The 22,533-nt window shown below is 46.3% G+C and overlaps 2 protein-coding genes across 3 annotated transcripts in view; both read left to right on the top strand.

Annotated features, from left to right (window-relative positions):
• HEYL (hes related family bHLH transcription factor with YRPW motif like) overlaps positions 1 to 22,533 on the top strand; it is a 128,668-nt gene that overhangs the window by 92,299 nt on the left and 13,836 nt on the right. The gene's annotated exons all lie outside the window — the stretch shown is intronic.
• Positions 4,747 to 20,697, top strand: NT5C1A (5'-nucleotidase, cytosolic IA). 2 transcript variants are annotated; one of them, XM_082233375.1, is made up of 6 exons: positions 4,747 to 5,272; positions 14,352 to 14,519; positions 15,315 to 15,444; positions 15,947 to 16,069; positions 16,890 to 17,074; positions 18,467 to 20,697. In XM_082233375.1, the coding sequence occupies exons 1-6, from the start codon at positions 5,117 to 5,119 to the stop codon at positions 18,830 to 18,832; spliced, it is 1,128 nt and encodes a 375-aa protein (XP_082089501.1). In that variant the 5' UTR covers positions 4,747 to 5,116; the 3' UTR covers positions 18,833 to 20,697. The 2 variants fall into 2 exon arrangements, with proteins under 2 accessions (XP_082089501.1, XP_082089502.1); XM_082233376.1 differs by lacking the exon at positions 4,747 to 5,272 and adding an exon at positions 11,347 to 11,821.

The following is a 22,533-nucleotide window of genomic DNA, read 5'->3' on the forward strand; positions in this document are numbered from 1 at the left end:
CCATTTTGGTTCTCCCAGTTTTCCAATTCTAGATTCAGTTCTCCACATATAAGGCAGTTCTATGTTCCTAACGTGCAAAGGAACAGCAAACAGAAAAAGTGCAGAATACATTTGCAGCATCGCTTGGGGGGCACTACTGAGCCCGTTGCTTCTGAGAAAAAGGTGCCGTGGGTGGGGGTCAGCAAGCTTGAAGCCTTGTCACATCTTTTGAGAAGCAAGCCACAGCTGGAAGCAGATCACCTATATTTAAAGGGAGTGAAATTGAATCAGTGGGCTCAGATAGCTGGATCTGCGAGAGGGAGAGGCAACAGGAGCTTGCTCTGAGCTCCTTCCTCTTCCTAGCAAATTCTAGGCCCATCCTTCTCACCAAAGTGGTAAACTGGCCCACTTCCAAAATGGCCCACAGCAGACTGCAGGAGTAGGGAAGGTTGCTTAACAACACATTAATTAAGCTCCTCCACTAAGAAATTAAGTAAATCCCTGCAAAGAGAAAGCAAGCATGTCAAGGACAAAAGTAGGTTTCTCCCGGGCATGCTCAATTTCTATGTGTGTGTCATTTATGTAGTTATTGTACAGATAACTATTCAGTTACTTGGACCCACACTTTGGCACAGCCCAAACAGAAGTTGATCAAGTAAGTCCAGAAATTCCAACTTGGGGGCAGGGAGCATAGGTTTATTTGATTTTATTTCTTACATTTACGTATATCCCACCTTTCCTCCAGAGAGCGCAAGGTGGTGCACACAGTTCTTTCCCTCCTGATTTTATCCTCACAACAACCCTGTGATGTAAGTTAGGCTGAGAGACAGTGACTGGCCCAAGGTCACCTTGTGAGCTTCATGGCTGAGTGAGGATTTGAACCCTGATATCCCGGGTCCTAGTCCAGTGCTCTAACCATTACATCATACTAGCTCCTGTGGATGGCCCAATACATTTTAGCACCTGAGGCGAACCACAAAATGGCACACACACACACGTCACTTCCAGAAAAGAAAAGTTGAGTGAAAATCTACATCAGGAACAAAGCTGGCGGGGGGGGGGGGGAGTAATGCTTTACATTGGAATCTGCTGCCCCTGTAGATCCTGCTGCCTGAGGCAGTCACCTTACCTAGTAACCTCATGGGTGAGCCGGCCGTGTCTGTTGCACAACACAAGAGTGCCGGAATTTGCCAGTATGTGACTGAATCTCACCCTAAAAGAGTGGCAGTCTGGAATCGCCCTAAGGCTGGGTCATGGAAGAAAAGACGAACAGCTGATCAAGAGTGGGAGCTGGCTCTTTGAAGAAAAGGATGGTTTGGGGGCTTGAACAAAGGGTCAGAGTGGAGCAGCCACATTTCCTTCTGTGTCCCCTTGACATTCTGGTCAAGGTGATAACTGTACAGCCTTCCCCAACCTGATGCCCTCCATATATTTTGGACTACAGTTCCCATCAGCCCCAGTCAGCACGGCCTGAGACTCTGTCAGAGTCATAGAAGGAGAAAAGATGTGTGTGTGTTTATATATGTGTGTACAGTACAAACATATCAGAGGACCCATTTCTACTGTTGCTTAATGACAATATTCAACACTTCTTGTCCCTCTATTAATTCTCCACTATCCATATTATGTTCTCCTCCAAATCATGGCCTTCCCACACTTCCCCCTTCCTCAATCCAGATTGTCTCATGCTCCTTCCTTTTTGGAGTATCCCTGATATGAGAAAATCCGGTCTGAAGGAGTGGAATGTGTGGGAAGGCAGCACTTTGGAGGAGAATATGGACAATAGAGAATTAAAGGAGGAAAAGGAAGCTCTGACTATCCACGTTAAACAGCACTATGGATGAGCCTTTAGTAAATACAGGGTAGGAGGCAGGGATGTGCCCCACAAGGGCTGCTGGTTGCATTTAAGTTTTTGTCCACTAGTGGAAATCCATCTCCCCTATCTTGCTTCAAGATAGGATTCATTAAACACCCACCCCTATTATGTTCACTTTTCTGGATAGCCATAACGCAGGCACCCTTTGATGGTGGGGGGTGGGGGTGCCACCAACTTGATTCATGAGGGGCCCCTCTTACTATCATCTGAGTTTTGTTAGGGGCCAAAACTACTTCTTGGTCCAGGGTCCTGCCAAGTGCTTCCATCCCGATCCTTTAATTCAGTGGTTCCCAAAGAGAGCAGTTTACCTCAGAATGAGCACAAAGGGGGCGGCAGGGAGTGCTGGAGGTGATAATAATGGTCAGACTTTGAAAAACTGGTATCACTTAATCAGGTTCATCAGTGTTGTTTAATTAATTAATTAAACTAAACGGTTTTAATTGGATTTTGAATAAATGTGCAATGAATTGTTCCTGTTTTGAAATGTTATTATAGTCTTCCTCAGGGAGTTGGGCAAACCTCTGTTCTGAATAGTGCTTTTTATAAGGTAGCGTAGGGGTTGTTGGAGATGAGTTTAAGGCCGGAAAAGATTTGGGAACCCCTGCTTTCATTCCTGCTGGGTAGGTCTGTGTGTGTGGAGGGGACAAAGAGAGAGTGACTGTGGCGAAAACTTCTTTACTGTGGTTTTATCCTAATGAGAGTGTTTTAGCCGTGGAAAATTAAGCTCCTTTTTATATCATAAACTGGACTGCATTACATAAGCACATACTCTGCAGGGATTATCATTGGGCACTTGCATCAAAGCATCTGCTAGTCATTCTTCCGGGTAGAGCAGACACCAGCCTTGTGCAATGGGGGAGAGAGAGAGAAAGAGAAAGCAGGGATTTTTGAGGGGAGGAGGGGGACTGCACCCCCAAACCTGCCAAATGATGCTATGCAAGGTTCCAAATAGACTCCTCCAGTAGAAGATATGTATGTTGCACACATCTTTTGTGGAGCGTGAAAACTATCTAGAGGTTATGGGACAGGCTCTCAGGGGACCCACCCAGATGGTGTCTGGGTGTTGAAATTGGATGCAGCAGAGGAAAGGGCTGTGGGGTCCCCAGGGCCAACCTGACAGCATTTTGTGGGTGAAGGGATCCTGCTGGGGTGCCTCTCTGGGGAACAGCCAAGCAGGTCTGGCTGGGTTGGATTGTTATGCAGGAGAGGGAAGGATCTTGGCAAACATAGCCATCCCTGGCATCTTCTTCTGGGCAGCATCTCTTAAAGATGCAGCAGGGCTCAGTCCTCATCAGCTGCACCAAACGTACAGTGTCTGCTTCATTTTGCATCTGTGCAGTGCACACCTGTGGGTGCCTCTGGCTGTGCTGGTCTCCAGGTGGGTGGCAGGTGGCAGTAAGGGAATGGTGTGAGCTACAGAGTCCATTGAGCTGCCTGCAAGGCAGAAAATCGAGGTAGCTAGAACCAGCTAAATCGCCTTAGAGCTTTTGACAATTAAACAGTATACAATTTTGTTTCAATAAACTGTGGTGTGTCTCCCAGGCATATCCTTGCGAAGGCTGTGTCTGCTATATAATGCAAAATTCAGCATCTTGAACATTTCCATTTGCACAAAGCATCCAGCTGGCAGAAAGTGGTTGTCCCATCTTTGGCAAAGAAATTAGACCCTTGCTTTAGTGCTGAGAACTTATTCCGGCTAGATTGAAAAGAAGAGGGAGGAAAAGTGAATTCACAAAGAAGATGTCTAATCAGCAGCAACTGGTCAGGAAAGGAAAGTGGAGCCTCCTGATTCAGAGGCAGTCTACCAGATACTGTGGGACAAACAAGAGTGTAGGGTGCTTTCTTCCATGCCCCACTTGTGAGCTTCCTCAGAGCATCTGCCTGCCTACTGAAAGGAAACAGATTGCTGGACTGGTTGAACCTTTGGTCTCCTCCAGCAGGACTCTTGTTATGTTGTGCCTGAGCATGTGCAGTGTATTTTCTCTTAACAATGGGTTATCCCCTATAGCCAGAGTCCGACTGGCTCAGACCAAAGGCCCATCTGGCCTGACATGTCTGCTTCCACAGTGGCCCACCAGATGCCCCGAAGGGAACCTCACAGGCAACCCCCCCCCAACTGATATTTCCCACAGGTGTAGAGGAACCTTTTGGGGGCTGAGGCGCACAGCATTGCTCCTGGCAACCTGTGTCAGTGGGTGGCCTCTGACATTTACACAAACACAGACCCTTCAGTACACACAGAGACACTGACACACGTAGCACACAGACACCGAAAGAAGATCTGATGGTGGGGGTGGGGGAGAGAATCCTGTCAATCCTAGAAGGTTGTGCAGAAAGATCAAAGTCACAGCCATACCTCAGAGTCCCTTCTCATTTTACTTGCCTGAACACTCCTATCAGCCTTCTAGCTCACACATTCCCATTGGTAGTGGGAGGCACCAATAGCCATGCGGCTGCGTAATCCCCTTTTCAAAGCTATTCGAGTTGGTGGCCATCACTGCACCTTGTGGCAGGGAGTTCCACAGTGCAAGCTGTGTGCTGATGTGTGAAGAAAAGCTGCTTCTGGTCAGCCTTGACTCCCTCAACCTTCACTGGATCATCCTGGAGCTTTCTAGCATTATAAAAGGGAGGAAACCCTCTTTCTCCAGCCTAGTTCTATATAGGCTAACTAGTTCTATTCGCCTGCTCTAATGCTTAAAACATGAACGGAGCTTTTAGAGAAGTCTCTCTCTTTCTCTCAGGAATATACTATTTGCAGTGCCCAGCTCCTTTTAACTGCGATTGCATGTTGATTTGCAGTGAAACACTCCAGATTGCCGGGGGGGGGGGGAGGACATTTCCCTGCCTGCAACAGGACCAGGAACAGCTTGCCAGTACTGTAGCTGCAGCAGTTCCTGCCCTGAGGAGGTTAAGTGACTCGGCCACTTGATCTGGCAACGAGGGACGCCCAGGAGGTTCATGGGATCCCTTATAAAGAGCTTTCTCTGAGGGACGGGCACACACGGCAATCTGTGCACACGTGCCTGCACCCCCCCCCCGTCGTCGCCGCCGCCGCACACACACACACACACACACACACACACACACACACACACACACAGCGACTTTGCTGCTGCCTGATTCATCCTCGTTTGCTGAGCTGCATCCAAAGGGCTACCGGCTCTTGATCGCGGGCGGGCAGGCAGTCCTGTGACAAGAGGAAAACAAGCTGCTCGTTTCCATTGCCACCCTGCTCCCCTGGAAGGGCAGAGAGGAGGGAAGATGGACCCGGCAAGAGCTGGGCCCCCAGAGAGCAGAGGAGCGCCCCCAGACTCCGGCAGCAAAGCAGCCAACGGCGGAGGGCAGCCGAAGCAGGAGGGATGGGAAGATGCCCGGGCGTTTTATGAAAACCTTTCCCCCAAAAAGAAACCCAAATCAGTAAGAGATTTCTTCTTTCCTTGGGCGGGAGGAAGGGTCAGCAGGGGGCCCGCCTGGCAGGGTGGCTTGTTTACTTGCATGTTTGTAAAGAATATGACACACTGGCCGGGTGCAAGGAGAAAGAGAGAAAACCCATCCTCGGGAATAGGAAAAGTCAGCTGAGGGAACCTGTTGAATCTCCCTGCTTGGCTACCTCCAACTGTGGAGTGTTGGAAGGCTGGGAGACCAGGGTTCAAATCCCACACAGTCATGAAGCTTTTGGCCATTCACTGTTTCTCGACCTAACCAACCTCACAGGGTTGTTGTAAGAATAAAAATGGAGAAGGGGAAACCATGTATGCCACCTTGAGTTTCTTGGAGAAAGAGGTGGGATGTAATAAATAAATGTAATAAATTAAATAAAAATAGGCGATGTATGGTGGAGGGAGGCCCACCTGCTGTGGCCACAAGGAAGGGGGAGCCCAGCTCAAAGGTGGAACGCAGATTTTGTAGGCCCAGCCTGCAGCATGTCCTGTTAAAGGATTGCAGAGGCCTGGGAAAGTTGCCCTCGCTCAACTCCCACCAGCCTGGATCAGCAGCTGGGAGTTGTAATCGGAAGCATCTGGAGGGGACCAGGTTGGGGAAGGGTGCCTTAGACTCGAGGGGTCTAATCTTAGACAGAGCAGACAGGTCTATACTCAATCTATGATGGTTATTCATTTCAGTTTTGAATTGGTTCCTATGAAGCACCTCAAAGTGAGGTCACAACAAGAAGAAAACATATAAATACAATTAAATACAATCCAATGCCAACTGGAATGGACTGATGATCCAACTCAGTATAAGGTACCTTTATATGGATCAAAGGCACATGTTGTACAGCATCATCGAGATAACGGGCATTCAGCAAAGAATGTTATTTTTCCTGGAAGATGCTGTTCTCGCTTGCATGGAAGAGGCCCATGACAACTGCAGAGATAAAGCAGGAGAAGGGAGTAAGGAGTAGATGTAGCCATGAAAACAGAGTTGCCCTCTTCCTTCTGGGGACCAAGGTCAAAACCTTGCGGGCTAAGACACACATTCCATCCGTTAAGAACCCTTTGCCAGTTCATATGCCCAGCAGGTGGATGTGTCTGTGTGTGTGCGCGCGCACACACACACACACACACACACACACACCATGTCTCATGGTACCACATCTACTTTTTTCTAACAGCAGGCTTAAAAACTGCTACTCCAAAGTATTATTTCTGGATGATGTGGTGGATCATCACTATCTGAGGCTGGTCCTTCTGTTTACTGCAGGAGAGTGCCAAATGCCTCAGGGTAGCCTGAGTATCAGCGTTTCTTTCTAACATGACTGCTGGAGACAGCCAGTCCAACTGGCATCACCTGACAGACTAACCTGGGCGAGGACCTGCCAAGGCCACCTATATAAACCTTACTGAAATGGATATGAATTGTGCTGGAGTGCTTCACAAGCCATGGGCAGAGCCATCACTCACACCTGTCCATCTCCAAAGTTCACAATGTCACCACTCCAGCCATCTGACTGTTTGGCATTAGGCAGGTGGAAAATGCTGTATTAGCTGTCCATTTAGTTACTTCACACATACTTTAACAGGCTGCAAAGCTCTTGCAGGGAGAGAGAGTAAAATCTGGCCCACATATGTCTGCAACAGCCTGCATAGATTTTCTGCTCATCATTTGCTTCTCTGTGGTCCCATGTCTCCTGTCCAGGGTAGTGTTCGCATCCCTGTTTACTGTGCACACACGATGTTATAAAAAATGCACATGTATCCTGGACTTTGTTATACAAGACTACTGCTTGATGCCATGCTTGGAGTACTTAAGCCACTCTTAATTCACCTCTAGCCAAGGTGTGAGCACCTTGGCATTGGGTAAAGACCTTGGTGTATACACAAACAGATATGAATCTCACATTAATGAAGCTGTGCTGATGTGAACAGCTAGTGGGAGAAAGAGCTGTGAAACACAATGGGACTCCAATCTAGTACCCACCAAATGCTTTGGATTACAACTCCCCTGAGCAGGGTTGGGCTGGGCCGTTTTGCTGTTCTGCCTCCTGAGGCGACTGCCTCATCTTTCCACATGGGAGGGCAGTCGCTGTCCATGAGTCCCAGCATCATAAGGCTGTGCAGACTGGGGTTGATGGGAGCTATAGTTCAAAATATCTAGAGGGCGCCAGGCTAGGAAAGACAGTTTCTTTTTGAATCAGGCTTGAAAGGCTCAGTGCTAGCAACTGTTGGCAGAAATACATTAGTTTTTATCTGAACCCATGGCCAAATGAAAACCATGACAGAACAGTGAATGGGTAGGGTCTTAATTTCTGATCAAAAGGAGGTGGGGGCACTGCTCCAGTCAACTCCCACCTGCAAGAGAAATGCTTCCCCTCCTGCACTGCTCTGACCAGATTTGAACCTCCACAACCTTTTATGGTGGCCTTTCAAACAGGGGGTTGTTTGTGGGTTTTTTCACATCTAGTTTTGCCCTGTACCTGCTACTTGTTTGGGGCACTCCCTTGCAGTTTTTTTTAATTCCACATCTCTGCAGATTTTTAAGCTTCTGGTGAGGCAGGTTCCTTCCCTTCCCCCTCTCGGTTCCCGGCCCAAATGCTGGTGGCCTTTGCCAGCTGGCTGGCCCTTGTGGCTCGCGGACTGGCTCCACTTCAGCAATGCTGAGATTGGACTGCTGAAAAACAGCCCCCCACCCAAGGGCCCCAGGCTAGCCTGAAAGCTGGCCACAGGGACGGAGGGAGGAAGTCACAGCACCATCCAGCTCAGGTCCAAAGTGTGGTCCTTTCTTGATAGGTAAAATATATGGAGTGTAGGGCCATTGGAAAAAATGTGCATAAAATGTGCTTATGCTAATTCATGCAAACTGATGCCTTTATCTAACTGATGCAAATTTAAATGCCATAGAAGGCCAGGCAGCTAATTTCTCATCCAACTCACCCCAGATAAATTCTTAAATTAATTTTCACAGACCAACTCACCCCAGGTCAGTTCCTCTTCAATTAATTTATCCCCCATTAATTTCCCCGTAGATCCTATTCAGAATCATTTCATTCACCACTACCCCATTCACGGCTGCCAAATCATTTCGAGATGAAGTCATTTTTACTCAGTTTGGTCCCAAAATTAATATCTTACCCAGTTTTCCTGATCACCCCCAGTTCAATTTGCCTCAAATTCATTGCTCTCCCATGATCACTTTTGACACTAATTAGTGGGCGATAATATTTTGTCTTTGTGTATTAAATAGGGCTGCCATACAATTGGAATTTCCGGACATATCCAGGATTTGTCCGTCGAAAATAGTATCTGGGCTGAATTTCTGAAAATCGGCAAAAATGTCCAGGAAAACCCGGGCATATGGAAGTGCCTCCCCCAAAAAAGAGCTCAACAACTTTTGTGTCCAGATTTTCACTTTTTGAAATATGGCAACCCTATATTAAAAAGCTTCTTCTGTTGATTTCTGCAGATCAAACTGCGGTTTCCTTAGGACATCCCTATTTTCATTGGAGAAATGTGGGATGGTATGGAGTTATGCGACCCTCAGCCAAGGAGATAAGTGGTAACTGTACAACCTTTAGAAGACATCTGAAGGCAGCCCTGTATAGGGAAGTTTTTTTTTAAAAAAAAAGTTTAATGTTTAATTATTATTTTTATATGTTGGAAGCCACCCAGAGTGGCTGGGGCAGCCCTGTTAGATGGGCAGGGACTAGATAATAAAATTATTATGATTATGGAATAAGATGTCCCTATTTTCACTGGAGAAATCTTGGAGTGTATGCTCCCCCCTCCCCACACCCAGCACTTTCCCCATAAACACCTGCTCTTGGAACAAAAGGCAATCTGCAGAAAACCCGGATTGCTGTTTGTTCCATTTCAGTGTTAAAATGTGGGTTTTCCTGAGGAAAGTAACAAAACAAAGTGCTTGGACACAGAGTGGGAAAGCACTAACTGAACCTGTGGTTCAAAAGGTAAGTGTAAATGAGCTGTAAGCTTACATGGAGGTCAGACTATTATCCAGTCCTTATTGAACTGCTTTCAGGGTATTTATACTCCTTCCTGTTAACCATTGCTTCACCTTATACTTTCCAGTGCATTTCCCCTGTCCCTTTCCTAATTGCGAAAATTCACTTTCTTTTTAAACGGTCTTTTAAAAAATTCTTACAACTTGAAATCACATCCTCTTGTAAATTCCACCTGGAGCAGCTGAAAAATACGAGGTCTTCTCTTTTTATGGAAAAAATCCTTTGTTGCCCTAGGGCAGCTGTGGGCAACCTCTGACCCTCCAATTATTGCTCAACTACAATTCCATCAGCCCCAGCAAGCGTGGCCAGTGGCTAGGGGTGATGGGAGTTGTAGTTCAGTAACATCTGGAGAGCCAAAGGTTGCCCACACTTGCGCTAGGGCAATGGAGCACTTCAGCTGTCCAAACATTACTGGTATGTTCTTCCATCCCTCCTGCAAAATACAGTCTGGGTTTGACCTCCACAATCCCTATGCACCTGACACAAGGTTTTCTGGCTGGAGGCCTCCCCCCCCCCCCCCACTTCCATGCCTTTGTTTTTTACTCACAGGGGCAAATTTCTCACTTGACTATCTCTATTTCTGCACTCTATATTCCTGGAGGCTCCTGGAGTTAATAGGATTAATAGAGCACCATTTCTCTGATCTAGCACTTCCATTCTGGCTGCCTGGCAGCTTTCAGCTGTGAAATAACTTGCATTCCTTGATGGTAACTCTGCCTCCTTGTCTCCTAGTACAATGCAATGGTGTTCTGATCTCTTTTGGGATGCCAGGCTCGGATCAGAAACCCAGCAAATGTAACCAAATTGCTCCCTTCTCTGTTCCATTAATCTTTCTACTAAACTTAATCCTCCACCCCAGTCAAGAGAGTGAGGAAGAGGATGGTCTGGAAGAGAGCTGACCTCATTTTTCTCTCCACCCCAATTTCAATCTGCCAGGTTCTGTTTGCATTTATGCAACCAGCCCCTTCCCTCTCCTCCCTGTCAGCCAGGGGCTGCTTTCTAGATCCAGACATCTCATTGGCATTTCCCTGACCTTGTGCAACCTTGGCTGTTGCTAGGATAAATGGGGCTTGCTCGGAAGTATTGCCTTCTCCTGCATCCTTGCAAGAGCTGAAGGTTGCTGAAGGTCACACGTGCCCTGGGTCACAGGTCCTGAGGTTTGTCTGCCGTAATAAGAGAGAGCCTGACAAAGAGAGATTAATGCAGAAATAAGACTTGCATGGTTTTCTTAACTAGTGAAATGCCTGTTATTACAAAAGGAAAAATGGGAATGTAGATGGAGAGCCTGTACGTTACTATTGATATAGAAAATACGGGTGGTTGGCTTTTGCTGCCTAACTCCCCAAGGGACCAAGGCCCCTAATTCTATGATTGGTCAGAGATGAATGGATGGAGGCAGGATGCAGTGAAAGCAAGGCAGATCTTTATCTTTCTGTTGCAACAGAGTTCCCTCCCTTCGCAAGGAGGCAAGAGAGACCCAGAATCAGAAAGAAACATCTCTTTTAAGGGTTTGCATTTTGGCATGGAGAAGGAGGACATCCCCTCTACAAACAATCAGAAATTACATTGATTGTAATTTTCACGAGAACTAGTGTTTTGAGAGAGGGAGAAAAACTTTGTTTCTGTCCACTTTTCCCATGCTATGTCAAATTTTATAAACTTCTGTTGAGTCACTTTTATAAAGTCAAGGCTCAAAAACAGGACCTCAAAGGCAAATGGTGCACTGGGGTGGGGTCATCCCAGCAACAGACACAAAGCAAGATCAGTTATTTTTCAGCTCTGCCAACTAACAGGCTAATTTGTCAGCCAGAGACAACTAAACCAAATTATAATTATTTTTTGAAAGAGCTCTCAAGCCAGCCTCAAACAAAAATAAAACAGACACAAACAAGAAAATCAAATAATTAAAAGGGGAAAAAACCAGAGGGCTAAAAACTAGAGCAATGCTAAAACCATCTGTAGTAGCAAGGAGAGGTCAGGGGAGTTATGCCTACGGCAGGGATAAGAAACAGGATTTGGTGGCTAGGCTGGATACTAACCTGTCCCAGCACCCAAGGTCATTTTGACAGGTGGGCAGGGCTGTGAGGCACTCCAGAAAAGGGCACTGCAGCAGGAAGCCATTATTATTTTTTATTATTTAATTTTATTCCTTGAATTTGTATCCCACCCTTCCTTTCCAAGGAGCTAGGGGCAGCAAGCTGATACACAGTTTGAAAACAAAGCACTCCCCCCCCCCAAACAGTTAAGGCATTAAAAACAACAACAGCAATTACAACTAAAAACATTTATTTCCTGGCACTGGGAATACTCTGTGGTACAAATTGTCAACTTGGGGGCAAAATCTGGGATTTTGAGAAACTGCTATGGGTGTCAGTAACAAGATGGCTGCCGTGGGGGTGCAGCATAACACAAAATGGCTGCCACATGCAGGAGAACAGAGAAGGGGACTGGGGGAAACGGTGTCAGCGTAGTCCGTCCGGTGGATGTTGAATCCTGGCATCCAAGAAAATGTGAGCATGCTTCAGGCGAGAAGGTGTTCAGCGCTGGAGAAGCTGAGTCAGTGCAAACAGGAGCTGAGCAGGAAGATGAAGGCCTCATATGAGGATCGTAAAACTTAATCGCCCTGCAACCCCTGAAGAGCTATTAAAATAATATTTTAGCTAATTAGTAACTCATGGCTCCCACATTATTGAGAATTATTGTTAGAAGGGATGTTAATAACTAGTTAATAGCTGACTATCTTGAACAACCAATGGCCCAATAATGCCTCATATTTAGCATTTTTGAAATGTGGAGAGGTGGTCTTAGGAAGGTGTTTCTACTTTTACACAGATTTCCCAAGGTCTTTGACCTCAGGTGCCGAACGGGGTCTGAATTAAGCTTGCAGAAGAGCAGGTGGGGGGTAAGAAATGGGTTGCACATGGCTGGTTTAAAAGTCCTTCTTGCCTGTCCACATTAGCACTTGCACACCAGACAGGATCTCCCAACAAACAGGACTGCCAACTTAAGGGCTGCTCTGTCAGTCTGCCTTCAAGAGCTGCCCAGTCAGCAGCCATTCAGTAGCAGAAGCATTCGCCTCTGTCGTCATTTTGTTGCCTAGTTAAGGCTTTCCTTTTTCAGCAGGTCATTGCGGTGGATTTTTTTTTTTACTACAGTCTGCATCTATATTGCATTTAGAACTGTTTAAACTAGGAAATTGTTTATATATGCTTTTTATTATTAAAGCACTTTGAGATGTTTTATAGGAAGTGGAATCCAGTGAATAAATAAAGCCATCATGCTGCTATTTCAAAGGGCAGAGACCAGCCTCATAAAATTGCAGGATCCTGCCAAAGAAAATGCTAATTTGCAGTGTTGCACATATTATCTCTCCCAGGAGTGTCCAGTTCAAACTTTTTGACCCAAAGTGCCAATTATTCTCAGGGGGGGGGGGGAGATTGTAGCTCTTGACTTCCACTTCCTGTGCTGTCTTTGGTCTCTTTCCCAGAACAGAGAGTGTGACTCCTGGGATGAGTTAATTCTGCTCATCCATGGGAGACAAGCCATATCTCTAGTATGATGTACAGACTCTTCCTCCAGTTATCAGTCAGTGGGAGTTAGATGGGGTTGGTGGGGCTGGGAAAAATTCCTGCCTGCAGGGCCATTGTTAGGTACTTGGTTATATAGTTTGCTTTCTTCTTGTTCTTCTATGCTGGTTATTTATACATATCTGTATACATTTTAAGTTGTTTTAAACTGTTCTTAATATTGTGTATCATTGTGTTTTAATAGTAATGTTGTGTTTTAATGGGACCTGGGGGTGAAAGGAGGGTAATAAATTGTAATAATAATAATGGTTTTCAGATAATAATGGTTTCACTTGAAATTTTGCTAATTGAGGTTTTTGGCAGCTCCCCCCCCCAGGAGTCTTGTTTTACATTTGGTTTTCTTTTTTATTTTTATTAATGCATTTTAAGTTATCTTCCCTATTGTTTTTACAAAAGTAACTTGATATGTTTTTATTCATTTAGCACGAGATAATGATAAAGTGTTATACATTATTATATTTTGTAAACACTGTTCCATTACTTTTTATGTTGTTCATATCTTTATAATGCCCCCAGGAAGGATTTTAGTTTATATTTCAAGCCCCCCATTTTTTCTCCATGTCAGGGCTGCTGCCCTCATTTTTGTGGTTGGCTTTCAACCACAAAATTTGCATAAAATTTGCATGTGCTAATTTATATATGTGGATGCCTCTGGGAAATTATGATGTTGGGTGGTGGGGGTATCACCAATTATTACATTTATATCTCACCTTTCCTCCGAGGTGCTCAAGGTAGTGTACATGGCTCTCCACTTCCCCATTTGACCCTTACAACAACCCTGTGAAGTAGGTTAGACAGAGAGACTGTGACTGGCCAAGGTCATCTCTGAAAGTTGTAGCTGAGTGGGTCCTAGCTTGAAGTAGAAGGTGTGGGTATGACCTGAAGCTCTTGATTATATTGCTACTGAAAAATATGCAGGCAGTGTCTTTCCTCTACATGGCAAAAAGATTCCTACATTGCAGGGGGTTGGACTACATGACCCTCATAGTCCCTTCCAACTCTATGATTCTATGACAACCAGTATGCTATATTATTGAATTAAATCAGGCTTCCCCTACCTGGTGCCCTCCAGATATTTAGAGCTGCAACTCCCATTAGACCCAGCCAGTGGGACCATGGGAAGTATAGTCCCAGACATTTGGAGGTTACCAGGCTGGGTAAAGCTGAATTAGAATAATATAAAGTATGTACAATTTTATGACATCAAATTCCATCAGAATGGCCTTAATGGATCGAACTGAAGTCCATTCTGCATCCAGCAGTGGCTAGTCAGATGCTCTGGGATGTTGACAAGTTGAATATGAAGCTGATGGCCATCATCGCTTGATATTTGTCCTCAACAGGAGCACCTGGTGTTTAGAATCTCCCTTTGGGTGCCATAGGCAATATGGCCGTGGATAGCCCTGTTGTCTTTCATGGGGCACTACCATCTCTTTCTCTTTCTCTCATGCAGCCAAAGCCCCAAAATGCCATCACGATTGCTGTGTCATCGCGAGCCCTCTTCCGTATGGAAGAGGAGCAGAAGATTTACAATGAGCAGGGTGTGGAGGCCTATGTGAAATTCCAGCTGGATCACGAGAATGAGCCCTTTCTGCCTGGAGCAGCCTTCCCCTTCGTCAAGGTCTTTTCCTTTTCTGATGATTTTGTTCACCTCCAGATGGAAACATCAGAATCTGGGCTCAAGATAAGGGGATGAAGCAAGTGCTGGCTGTCACTTATCAGTAAATTAGCCCAGGCGGAGGTTTTATGATTGATCCAATGAAATGTGGGTCATGGTCTGTTGCAATGCTACAATATCCTTGTGCTGGGTGTCTCCCTGAAGGTCTAATGTAAGACTCTGGGCACTGGAGAGTCTGTTGGGGTTTTTAATGCCATCCTACCATCTATGTGCAAATACTACTAAACACCAATATCCTTCTTGTGACCCCCATTCCAAAGGGTACTGAAACCCAGCAAGCACTGGAACCCCTGAAACTTCTCTTTGCTTTGAGAAATGGGATCTGCTTAACAGTGCTTTAGGGAGGGACCTCAGTCAGAGAGCCCATGGTTTGCATTACAGAAAGTCCCAGGGTCAGTTCCCAGCATTGACCTGAAAGGATCAGGTGGCAGGTGAGCAGGAAAAGAGACTTTCTCTCTGCCTTTGGAGAACCACTGCCAGTCAGAATCAATATTGAGGTAGATAGAAGAACCAAACCATATAAGGCAGCTTCAGGTGCACAGTCAGGGCTTCCCCTGCTTTTCTTTTGTATGCTTTTGATTAAAAAGGATGTAAAGTATCTGAAAGATGAGCTGTTCACCTGACAGTAAGTACTGTACTGATGGTTTGGGGCCTCCTTCCCCCACCTGTTTATTGTTTTATTTAAGGAAGTCCGGTTGTGTTCTTGGCCAGACTGCTCTGCCATCTTTGACTTTCTAGGCACTGGAAGCTGTTAACATGCAGCTGCGGGTGCTCTACCCAGAGAGCGAAGAGCTCTTCGACATCGTCCTCATGACTAACAACCACGCTCAGGTGGGAGTCCGCTTGATCAACAGCATCAACCATTACAGTGAGTAACTGGAAGCCACCTCCCTTGACCAGAAGCACCGAACCAATTGATGGGTAACTTGTCACCTATTTGCAAACTACCAAGTTGTCTTGCTTCTATACCAGTCTAACTGTCTTGAGTCCCCATCCCATAAAGAACCCTGGTAAATGTATCTCAGTGATGGTGTTAGAATGGGGTGGTCCAATTCACAGCCCAAGGGACACATGCAGCCCTTCAGGCCTTTTTTGGTGGCCCTCAGCAACATTTGATGCACCCTCACAGCCCTCACACTGCCTTCCCAAAGCTGGGCAAGCTTTGGGAAGTAAATTAGGTAATTAAGTACACCAGAGTGCTGCCTTTGAAAGATGCCAACTGGATTTCCTGACAAACAGCTCAACAAAACTTTGGCGTCAAAAGGCAACCAAGGAACCAGTGCAGGTGCTACATCCGCTGGTGGATTGCGCTTCCCAAGGCCTCTCTCTTCCTCCCCTCAATGTTTTCTTCTTCTTGCTCTCTCTTCCAGACCTGTTCATCGAGAGGTTTTGCATGACAGGTGGGAACAGCCCCATTTGCTACCTGAAGGCCTACCACACCAACCTGTACCTGTCATCTGACTGTGAGAAAGTGAGTGAAGCCATAGAAGAGGGTGAGTGAAGGTGTTTGTTGTCCTTCGCCTGCTGTTGGAAAGGGAGTAGGAAGTCACCCGTGTGTGCGAGTGTGTGGTCTGTTGGCACATGTGGGTTAAAACCTAAACTATTTTTTCTGTTGTGACTCTCCTCCCTCCATCCCAGAAACCCCAGGTACTCTAGTTTTGCACGCGCAGTCATGTGGGCTCTTTGAACTCTGTTTCCCCTAGCAGACTGCATGATCCTGGGAGGGCTCACAATAGGTTTATGAGGCTTTCCTCATTATGATAGTAGTAGGTAGGGTGACCGCCTGTGGTATGAGATGAATTTGTGGGATGGATACCTGGGAAGCAAGAGCTTGTTTACTACATGCAGAATCAAGTTGCCTAGAAGAAACGGTTGAGGTTAGGGCTACTTCCTTTTGAGGATGGTGCTGGGTTGCTTTGCTTCCTTGACAGAATCATAGAATTGTAGAGATGGAAGGGACCATAAGGGTCATTTCATCCAACCCCCTGCAATGCAGGAGTCTTTTGCCCTAGTGGGGCTCGAACCCACAACCCTGAGATTACCAACTGAGCTATTCTCTTCAGATAAGACTGGAGAGAACTCTGCCTGACCACAGTCCATTTGACAGGTCCTCACGCCTAACATTCATCACACACTCTGACATATACACCACATTGAGGATATTGTTTCGTTTGCTCCAATATAACTCATATAGCATTTTGGGTTTTACAGATCTTTACATATTTTTTTAAAAGCAGAAATTGAAGTACGAGCCACCAGGAGGCTGAGCTTCTAGAAAGTGCCGCTAGATCCTTTTCTTCTTCTTTCCCCAAGGAATTGCTGCAGCCACCATCTTCAGCTCCAACAGGGACGTGCAGGTTTCAGAGAACCAGCTGCGTGTAGCCTTCGATGGAGACGCCGTGCTGTTTTCAGACGAGTCTGAGCAGATTGTGAAGGCTCATGGCCTTGACAAGTTCTTTGAGCATGAGAAGACTTATGAGAACAAGCCTCTGGCTCAGGTATGACTGAGAATACCCAGAAATGCATTATCAGGAAATGTTGAGATGGCCACAAGCTGGCTGAGCTCAGGAGCCAGGCAGGTTGTTTGATTCCCTATTTGCTTGCTTCTTTGGCAGTGTTTTGTTTTTGTTTTTTTGTGCAAACCACAATGAGGAGGAAGAGGAGGTGAATTTATTTTTAGTTGATTTGTAACTGTTTTTAAAACAGTTTAATCTTTCAACCATAAGAGCAATTAGGCTATGAACATTATATGGGGGGAAACTGCATCATTCAAACCTTGCTTAGACTGTCTCCCTACTTTAGCCAGTACTTAGCAATAGAGCCAGTGTGGGCAACCTTTGGCCCTCTGGATGTTGCTGAGCTACAACTCCAATCATCCATACTCTGGTTTCTCTTCAGATCGTATAAATCTTTCGCCTTTTACAACTCCCATCATCCTTGGCCAATGGTCACACTTGCTGATGGGAGTTGTAGCTCAGCAACATCCAGAGGGCCAAAGTTTTCCCATTCCTGCCATAGAGCAGCTTCTTTCAGCTCATCCTTCTTCACAGGCTGTGCATCTTCTTGTTTCTTCTCTCCATGGAGCCCAGGCTCTCTGCAGCACTCTTCACCCTGACTTTTTCTGGTTTCTACCTCTCAACTCTTCCTCTGTTTGCTTTACTTATTACATACACCACTCCAGCTCCCCATCCCAACCTCTTCGCCAATGAGAAGGGCAGGAGGGTTGTTTTACTAAGTAGTTCCAGGTTCCCAGAGTCATTAGGATTCCTTTGCCACTCTCCTTGTGCTTGTACAGTGGTACCTCTGGTTACAGACACTTCAGGTTACAGACTCCGCTAACCCAGAAATAGTACCTCAGATTAAGAACTTTGCTTTAGGATGAGAACAGAAATCGTGTGGCAGTGGCGCAGCAGCAGTGGGCGGCCCCGTTAGCTAAAGTGGTACTTCAGGTTAAGAACAGTTTCAGGAGAAGAACGAATTAAGTTCTTAACCCGAGGTACCACTGTATTTTAGTTTTGCCTGTGAAGGAACATCCTCCAAATAACCCAGTGTCTAATCTTTAAATTAGCCATTGGCCCTTCAGATGGAGCTGTACTCAGACTCCCATCATACCTGGCCATTGGCTCTGCTTCTTGCGGGGTTGGGAGCCCCACAATATCTGGAGAATGACATGTTTACCAGCCTCTGGTCTTACAGAAAGCAGCCATTCTATACAAAAAAAGAACAAATACAAAATGGGGACTCATCATTATTCTTTCACAGAAGTATTATGGCAACAGCCCCTTGCAACAATTGCAGACTCTGTGTGGGTAGCCAGAGAGGTTTATTTTCCAACTGTATGGAGAATGGGGAAGGAAGTTCTGGTTGACCTTGTCTGTTCACCTCTCCAGGGGCCACTGAAATGTTTCTTGGAAGCTCTTGGGAAGCTCCAGAAGAAGTTCTACTCCAAGGGGCTGCGCCTGGAGTGCCCCATCCGCACATACCTCGTCACGGCACGCAGCGCGGCCAGTTCTGGAGCCCGTGCCCTAAAGACTCTCCGGAGCTGGGGGCTGGAAACAGACGAAGCCCTCTTCCTAGCCGGCGCCCCCAAGGGACCCTTGCTGGAGAAGATTCGCCCGCACATCTTCTTTGATGACCAAATGTTCCATGTGGAAGGGGCAAAGGAGATGGGTACCATCGCAGCCCACGTCCCTTACGGGGTGGCTCAGAAATCCAGGCGCTTGGCACAGGCGAAACAAAATGAGAATAGCAAGTAGCAGAAAAGAGCGGGACTGGGCTAGGCCAGCCTTTGATACACTGAGAGCAACATCTCTATGGAGAGATGAAAAGTTTAGAACACCTTCCATGAGGACTAGAACCAAAAGGGTTGGGATGGCAGGTGTCTTGTTTGGGGTAGGCTGTTTGGGAGAAGGCTTCCTTACACCTACCTGTACACATTGCACTTTACAGAAATGCTCTTCCCTCTGCCTCACCATAACCTTGTGTGCCCATCACACCATTGCTGTCAGTATCTGCTGGTAGACTTTTGCTTCTGCCCTGCCATCCACTCACAATGCTTCAAGGTTGATTGTCACCTTTTGCTCTTGAATATTCATGATATGTACTGTTTTTTCTTGCGGGCTGCCGCAAGGGGGCTGTGTTTGATTACACGCTTCAACAGTTGCATTGTGCAGAATTTGCTAATGGTGCCAATTTAAGCCTTGTGAAATTCCCAGCTTTCAACACTAGTTTTGAAAGAAAAACAGCAATTTCTAGCTCTTATGTTTGCAAGGATGAGCACAAAAGCATGTGTGCAATTCCTTGATGGAATTTATCTGGAATCAGAAGCCTCGGAGAGCCAGCATTGGTTGGGTGGTGAGGCTGACCATGGGGTGACCTCCTGAGACTACCCCCAACAATGTGCCCAACCCACATTGAGCACCCTAAAAACGGTCAAAGGCAGTGATGACCAATGGGGCCCATCACAAATGGATTGTCCAAGGGTCCCTCAAAGAGATTGACTGAGAAGGATGCCTGCCAACAGAAAAAAAACGCTCCATAAAACTCTTTCCAGGAAGAACTCTTATCAGGAAGGGCCACAGCTCAGTGTTTAGAGCATCCACCTTACACATGGAGGGTCGCAGGTTCAATCTCTGGCATCTGAGAGACATCTGCCTGAAATCCTGGAGAGCTTCTGCCAGTCAGAGTAGACAGTACTGGACTAGATGGTCCAATGTTATGACTCAGTATAAGGCAGCTTCCTATGTTTCCCCAATCTCTCATGGCCAACAGAAGCTAAATAATTATGCAAAACACACATATGAATGCAAGTTTGCTTCATTCTTCCAATTTGCTCATCAAATGTGGCTTTTGTGAATGCCCCATGCCTGCCCCAACCTAAAATCTGCATCTGCTTCACCTCTAGCAGCTTATGCACACTTACATTTTGCCTCGCTCTTTCCAGACAGAGGCCTGTGCTTTAATGCTCCATGTCTGAGCATTCCCCACCCCCACCCCAAGCAAAAAGGAGAGAGAGCAAGCACAGGATGATCTGTGTTTTCTTTTTATTTCTCAGTGCTTTGAGAAAAGACAGTAAATGAAAGCTGTGTTCCTGAGTCAGTGTGCTGCAGTGGATGGTGCTGGAACATGGACTATGACAACGCAGGTCCAAATCCCCACTGAGCCTTGCTGGTCACTGTTAGAGACTGAAAAGTCAGTCTCAATCAGCCTAACCTAACACCCCTATGCCCATACACCATCCTTAGAGGAAAAGCAGGCTATAAATGTGATAAATACACAATCTGGAACCTTCCCATTCCAAGTGTGTCTGGAAGCTTTCCACCACTTACCCCCTGGTTTTTTCAGCAGGGCTCCAGAGGTCTATTGAATAATGTGGCATCTTCCGTTTTTAACCAGTGTTGCATTTTCCCTGCTGTGCTCATGGGCTGTACTGTTAACACGGGGCAATATCTGGGGAGCCGTTCCCTGCTTGACTGCCCATTTGCCACAGTGGAAGCAGGCAGAGGCTGCGAAAGGTCGTGCTTCTGTGTCTGCTGGCGGCTTTGCTTAGGAATGATACAATGCAATCAATGACTGTCTGTCCTTCTGGGTGTGTTATCTGTAATAAATTCTGTCTATGTTACCATTCGTTCCCCCTCCTGTTTGTGAACTCATCATTGGTATGTTGATAGCAAGCTGAAGTGCTCTTGAACATAAGGACTAGAAACTTGGAAGAGTGACAGGGAACTAGGTGACAGCAACACCCCCTCTAGCATAGTACTAATTTTCCCTTTCTTGTGAATCAAAAGCAAGTTATCATACCATTTACTGGAGAATATCCACCACATCTTGCCATTGGAGGGTTATTGGGCATTAGTATTGGGTTATTGGTACACTGTAGACCAGGGTGGGGAACCTTGGCCGTGAAGTGGGGTGGAAATGCATCTCTGTCTGGCCCTTGGACTCTGCCCAAGCCACACCCCTTTCCCTTGCCCACCCTCCTTACTGGTCTTGCTTTACTCCCTCCTTGGTTGTTTTTGGCTGCCTTGAACTCTGATCATGACTCTTGCTTGCCAGGATGAAGGACAGAGCAGTGTGTGTGAATGTGTGTCGGAACTAGTCTGCTGTACAAACGTAAAATGTACATTTCTTGTTTTGCTAGCTTTTGCCTCTGGCCCCACCCAGCACTGGCATGCGGCCCTCAGAAGGAATGTGGCCCTTGGGCAAAAAAATGTTCTCCACCCCTGCAATAGGTAGTTTAACAGAAGCAGTTCTCCAGTCTCATTCCCAATTTATTACAGTATTATTTTTTAAAAAACCTTTTCCCTTGCTTTCAAATTTCCTTATTACTTCCTTTGGCCTCTTTCCCTCAAAGGAAGAGAAGGAGGAGGAGGACCTCTTCCCCCCCCCGCCCCTCGCCAGCATCTCTGTCTCCCGGCCACCTTCACTTGGCATCCAGGGAATTGCTGGTGCTGGCACCCATCCAACTGGAAAACTATTGCATGGCCACGGGGGGGGGGGGGGGCAGAGGAGTGAGGAGCCCCCGTAGGCTGTGGGAGTGTTACGGGTGGTTTTTGGCCCACCATTTGAGAAGTGTATTCAAAGCCAACGTGAGCACAAATGCCACCTTTTCCTCATTGCCAGTTCTGCATTTGGGTTCCGCCCTGGGCTAAAAAACCCCACTGCCTCAGGCTTCCTCCCATCCAATGTGCATATTTGAATCCCACCCAAGCTCTGCCTATTTTTAGGCCTGTTAAATTTAGAAGGCCCACTCAGATTGCACACCCATATTTCTGAGAAGGAGCATCTGGCACCATTGCCTTTCCAGCTACTGAAACGTTTGATAAGAGGCACGCTTTGTCATACACTCAAGATTCAGAGGCCGTTGTCTCTGCTCTGCTATCTGAAGACAATGGCTTTCAGGGGCAGTATCCCAGCAAAACTCACCCCAAGGTTCCTCCTCATAATCTTCAGAGAGAAGACCAGCGAAGGAAGACACGCTGCCCTGAAAGACAGCCTAGCTACCATGATCCATCCCCTCTGCACTCTGGATATGCTCTAATCTGGCCCACCGGTCAATTTAATCTGGCCCCTGTGGCAGTTTATTTCCTGGGGTAAAATCATTAAAAAAGGTTAACTTTGGCCCTTTGGTCGGCCCTCACGGCCCTTCACTTCATCAAATCCGGCCCTCTTTGAAAAAAGTTTGGCCACCAATGCTCTAAGGAAAGACCACTCTCCATTAAGACCCCAAAATAGCTGGAAATAAATACTACAACAAGGGTGGCCAGACTTTTTTGCCCAAGGACTAACCCTCCATCTAACTAACTAGAGATGGAGGAGAAATCGCATTCAATGTGCATTTAATCAATATATCAAAATTTCACTTCCCAAAACCGTATGAGAACCAAAATACAACTGTTCTTCAAGATTCACATATGAATTTTGTGATGCAGTTCTTCAAACAATATTTACAAAAATG

The sequence above is a fragment of the Podarcis vaucheri genome (assembly GCF_965113315.1).
Source record: "Podarcis vaucheri genome assembly, chromosome: 7".
Classification (NCBI taxonomy): domain Eukaryota; kingdom Metazoa; phylum Chordata; class Lepidosauria; order Squamata; family Lacertidae; genus Podarcis; species Podarcis vaucheri.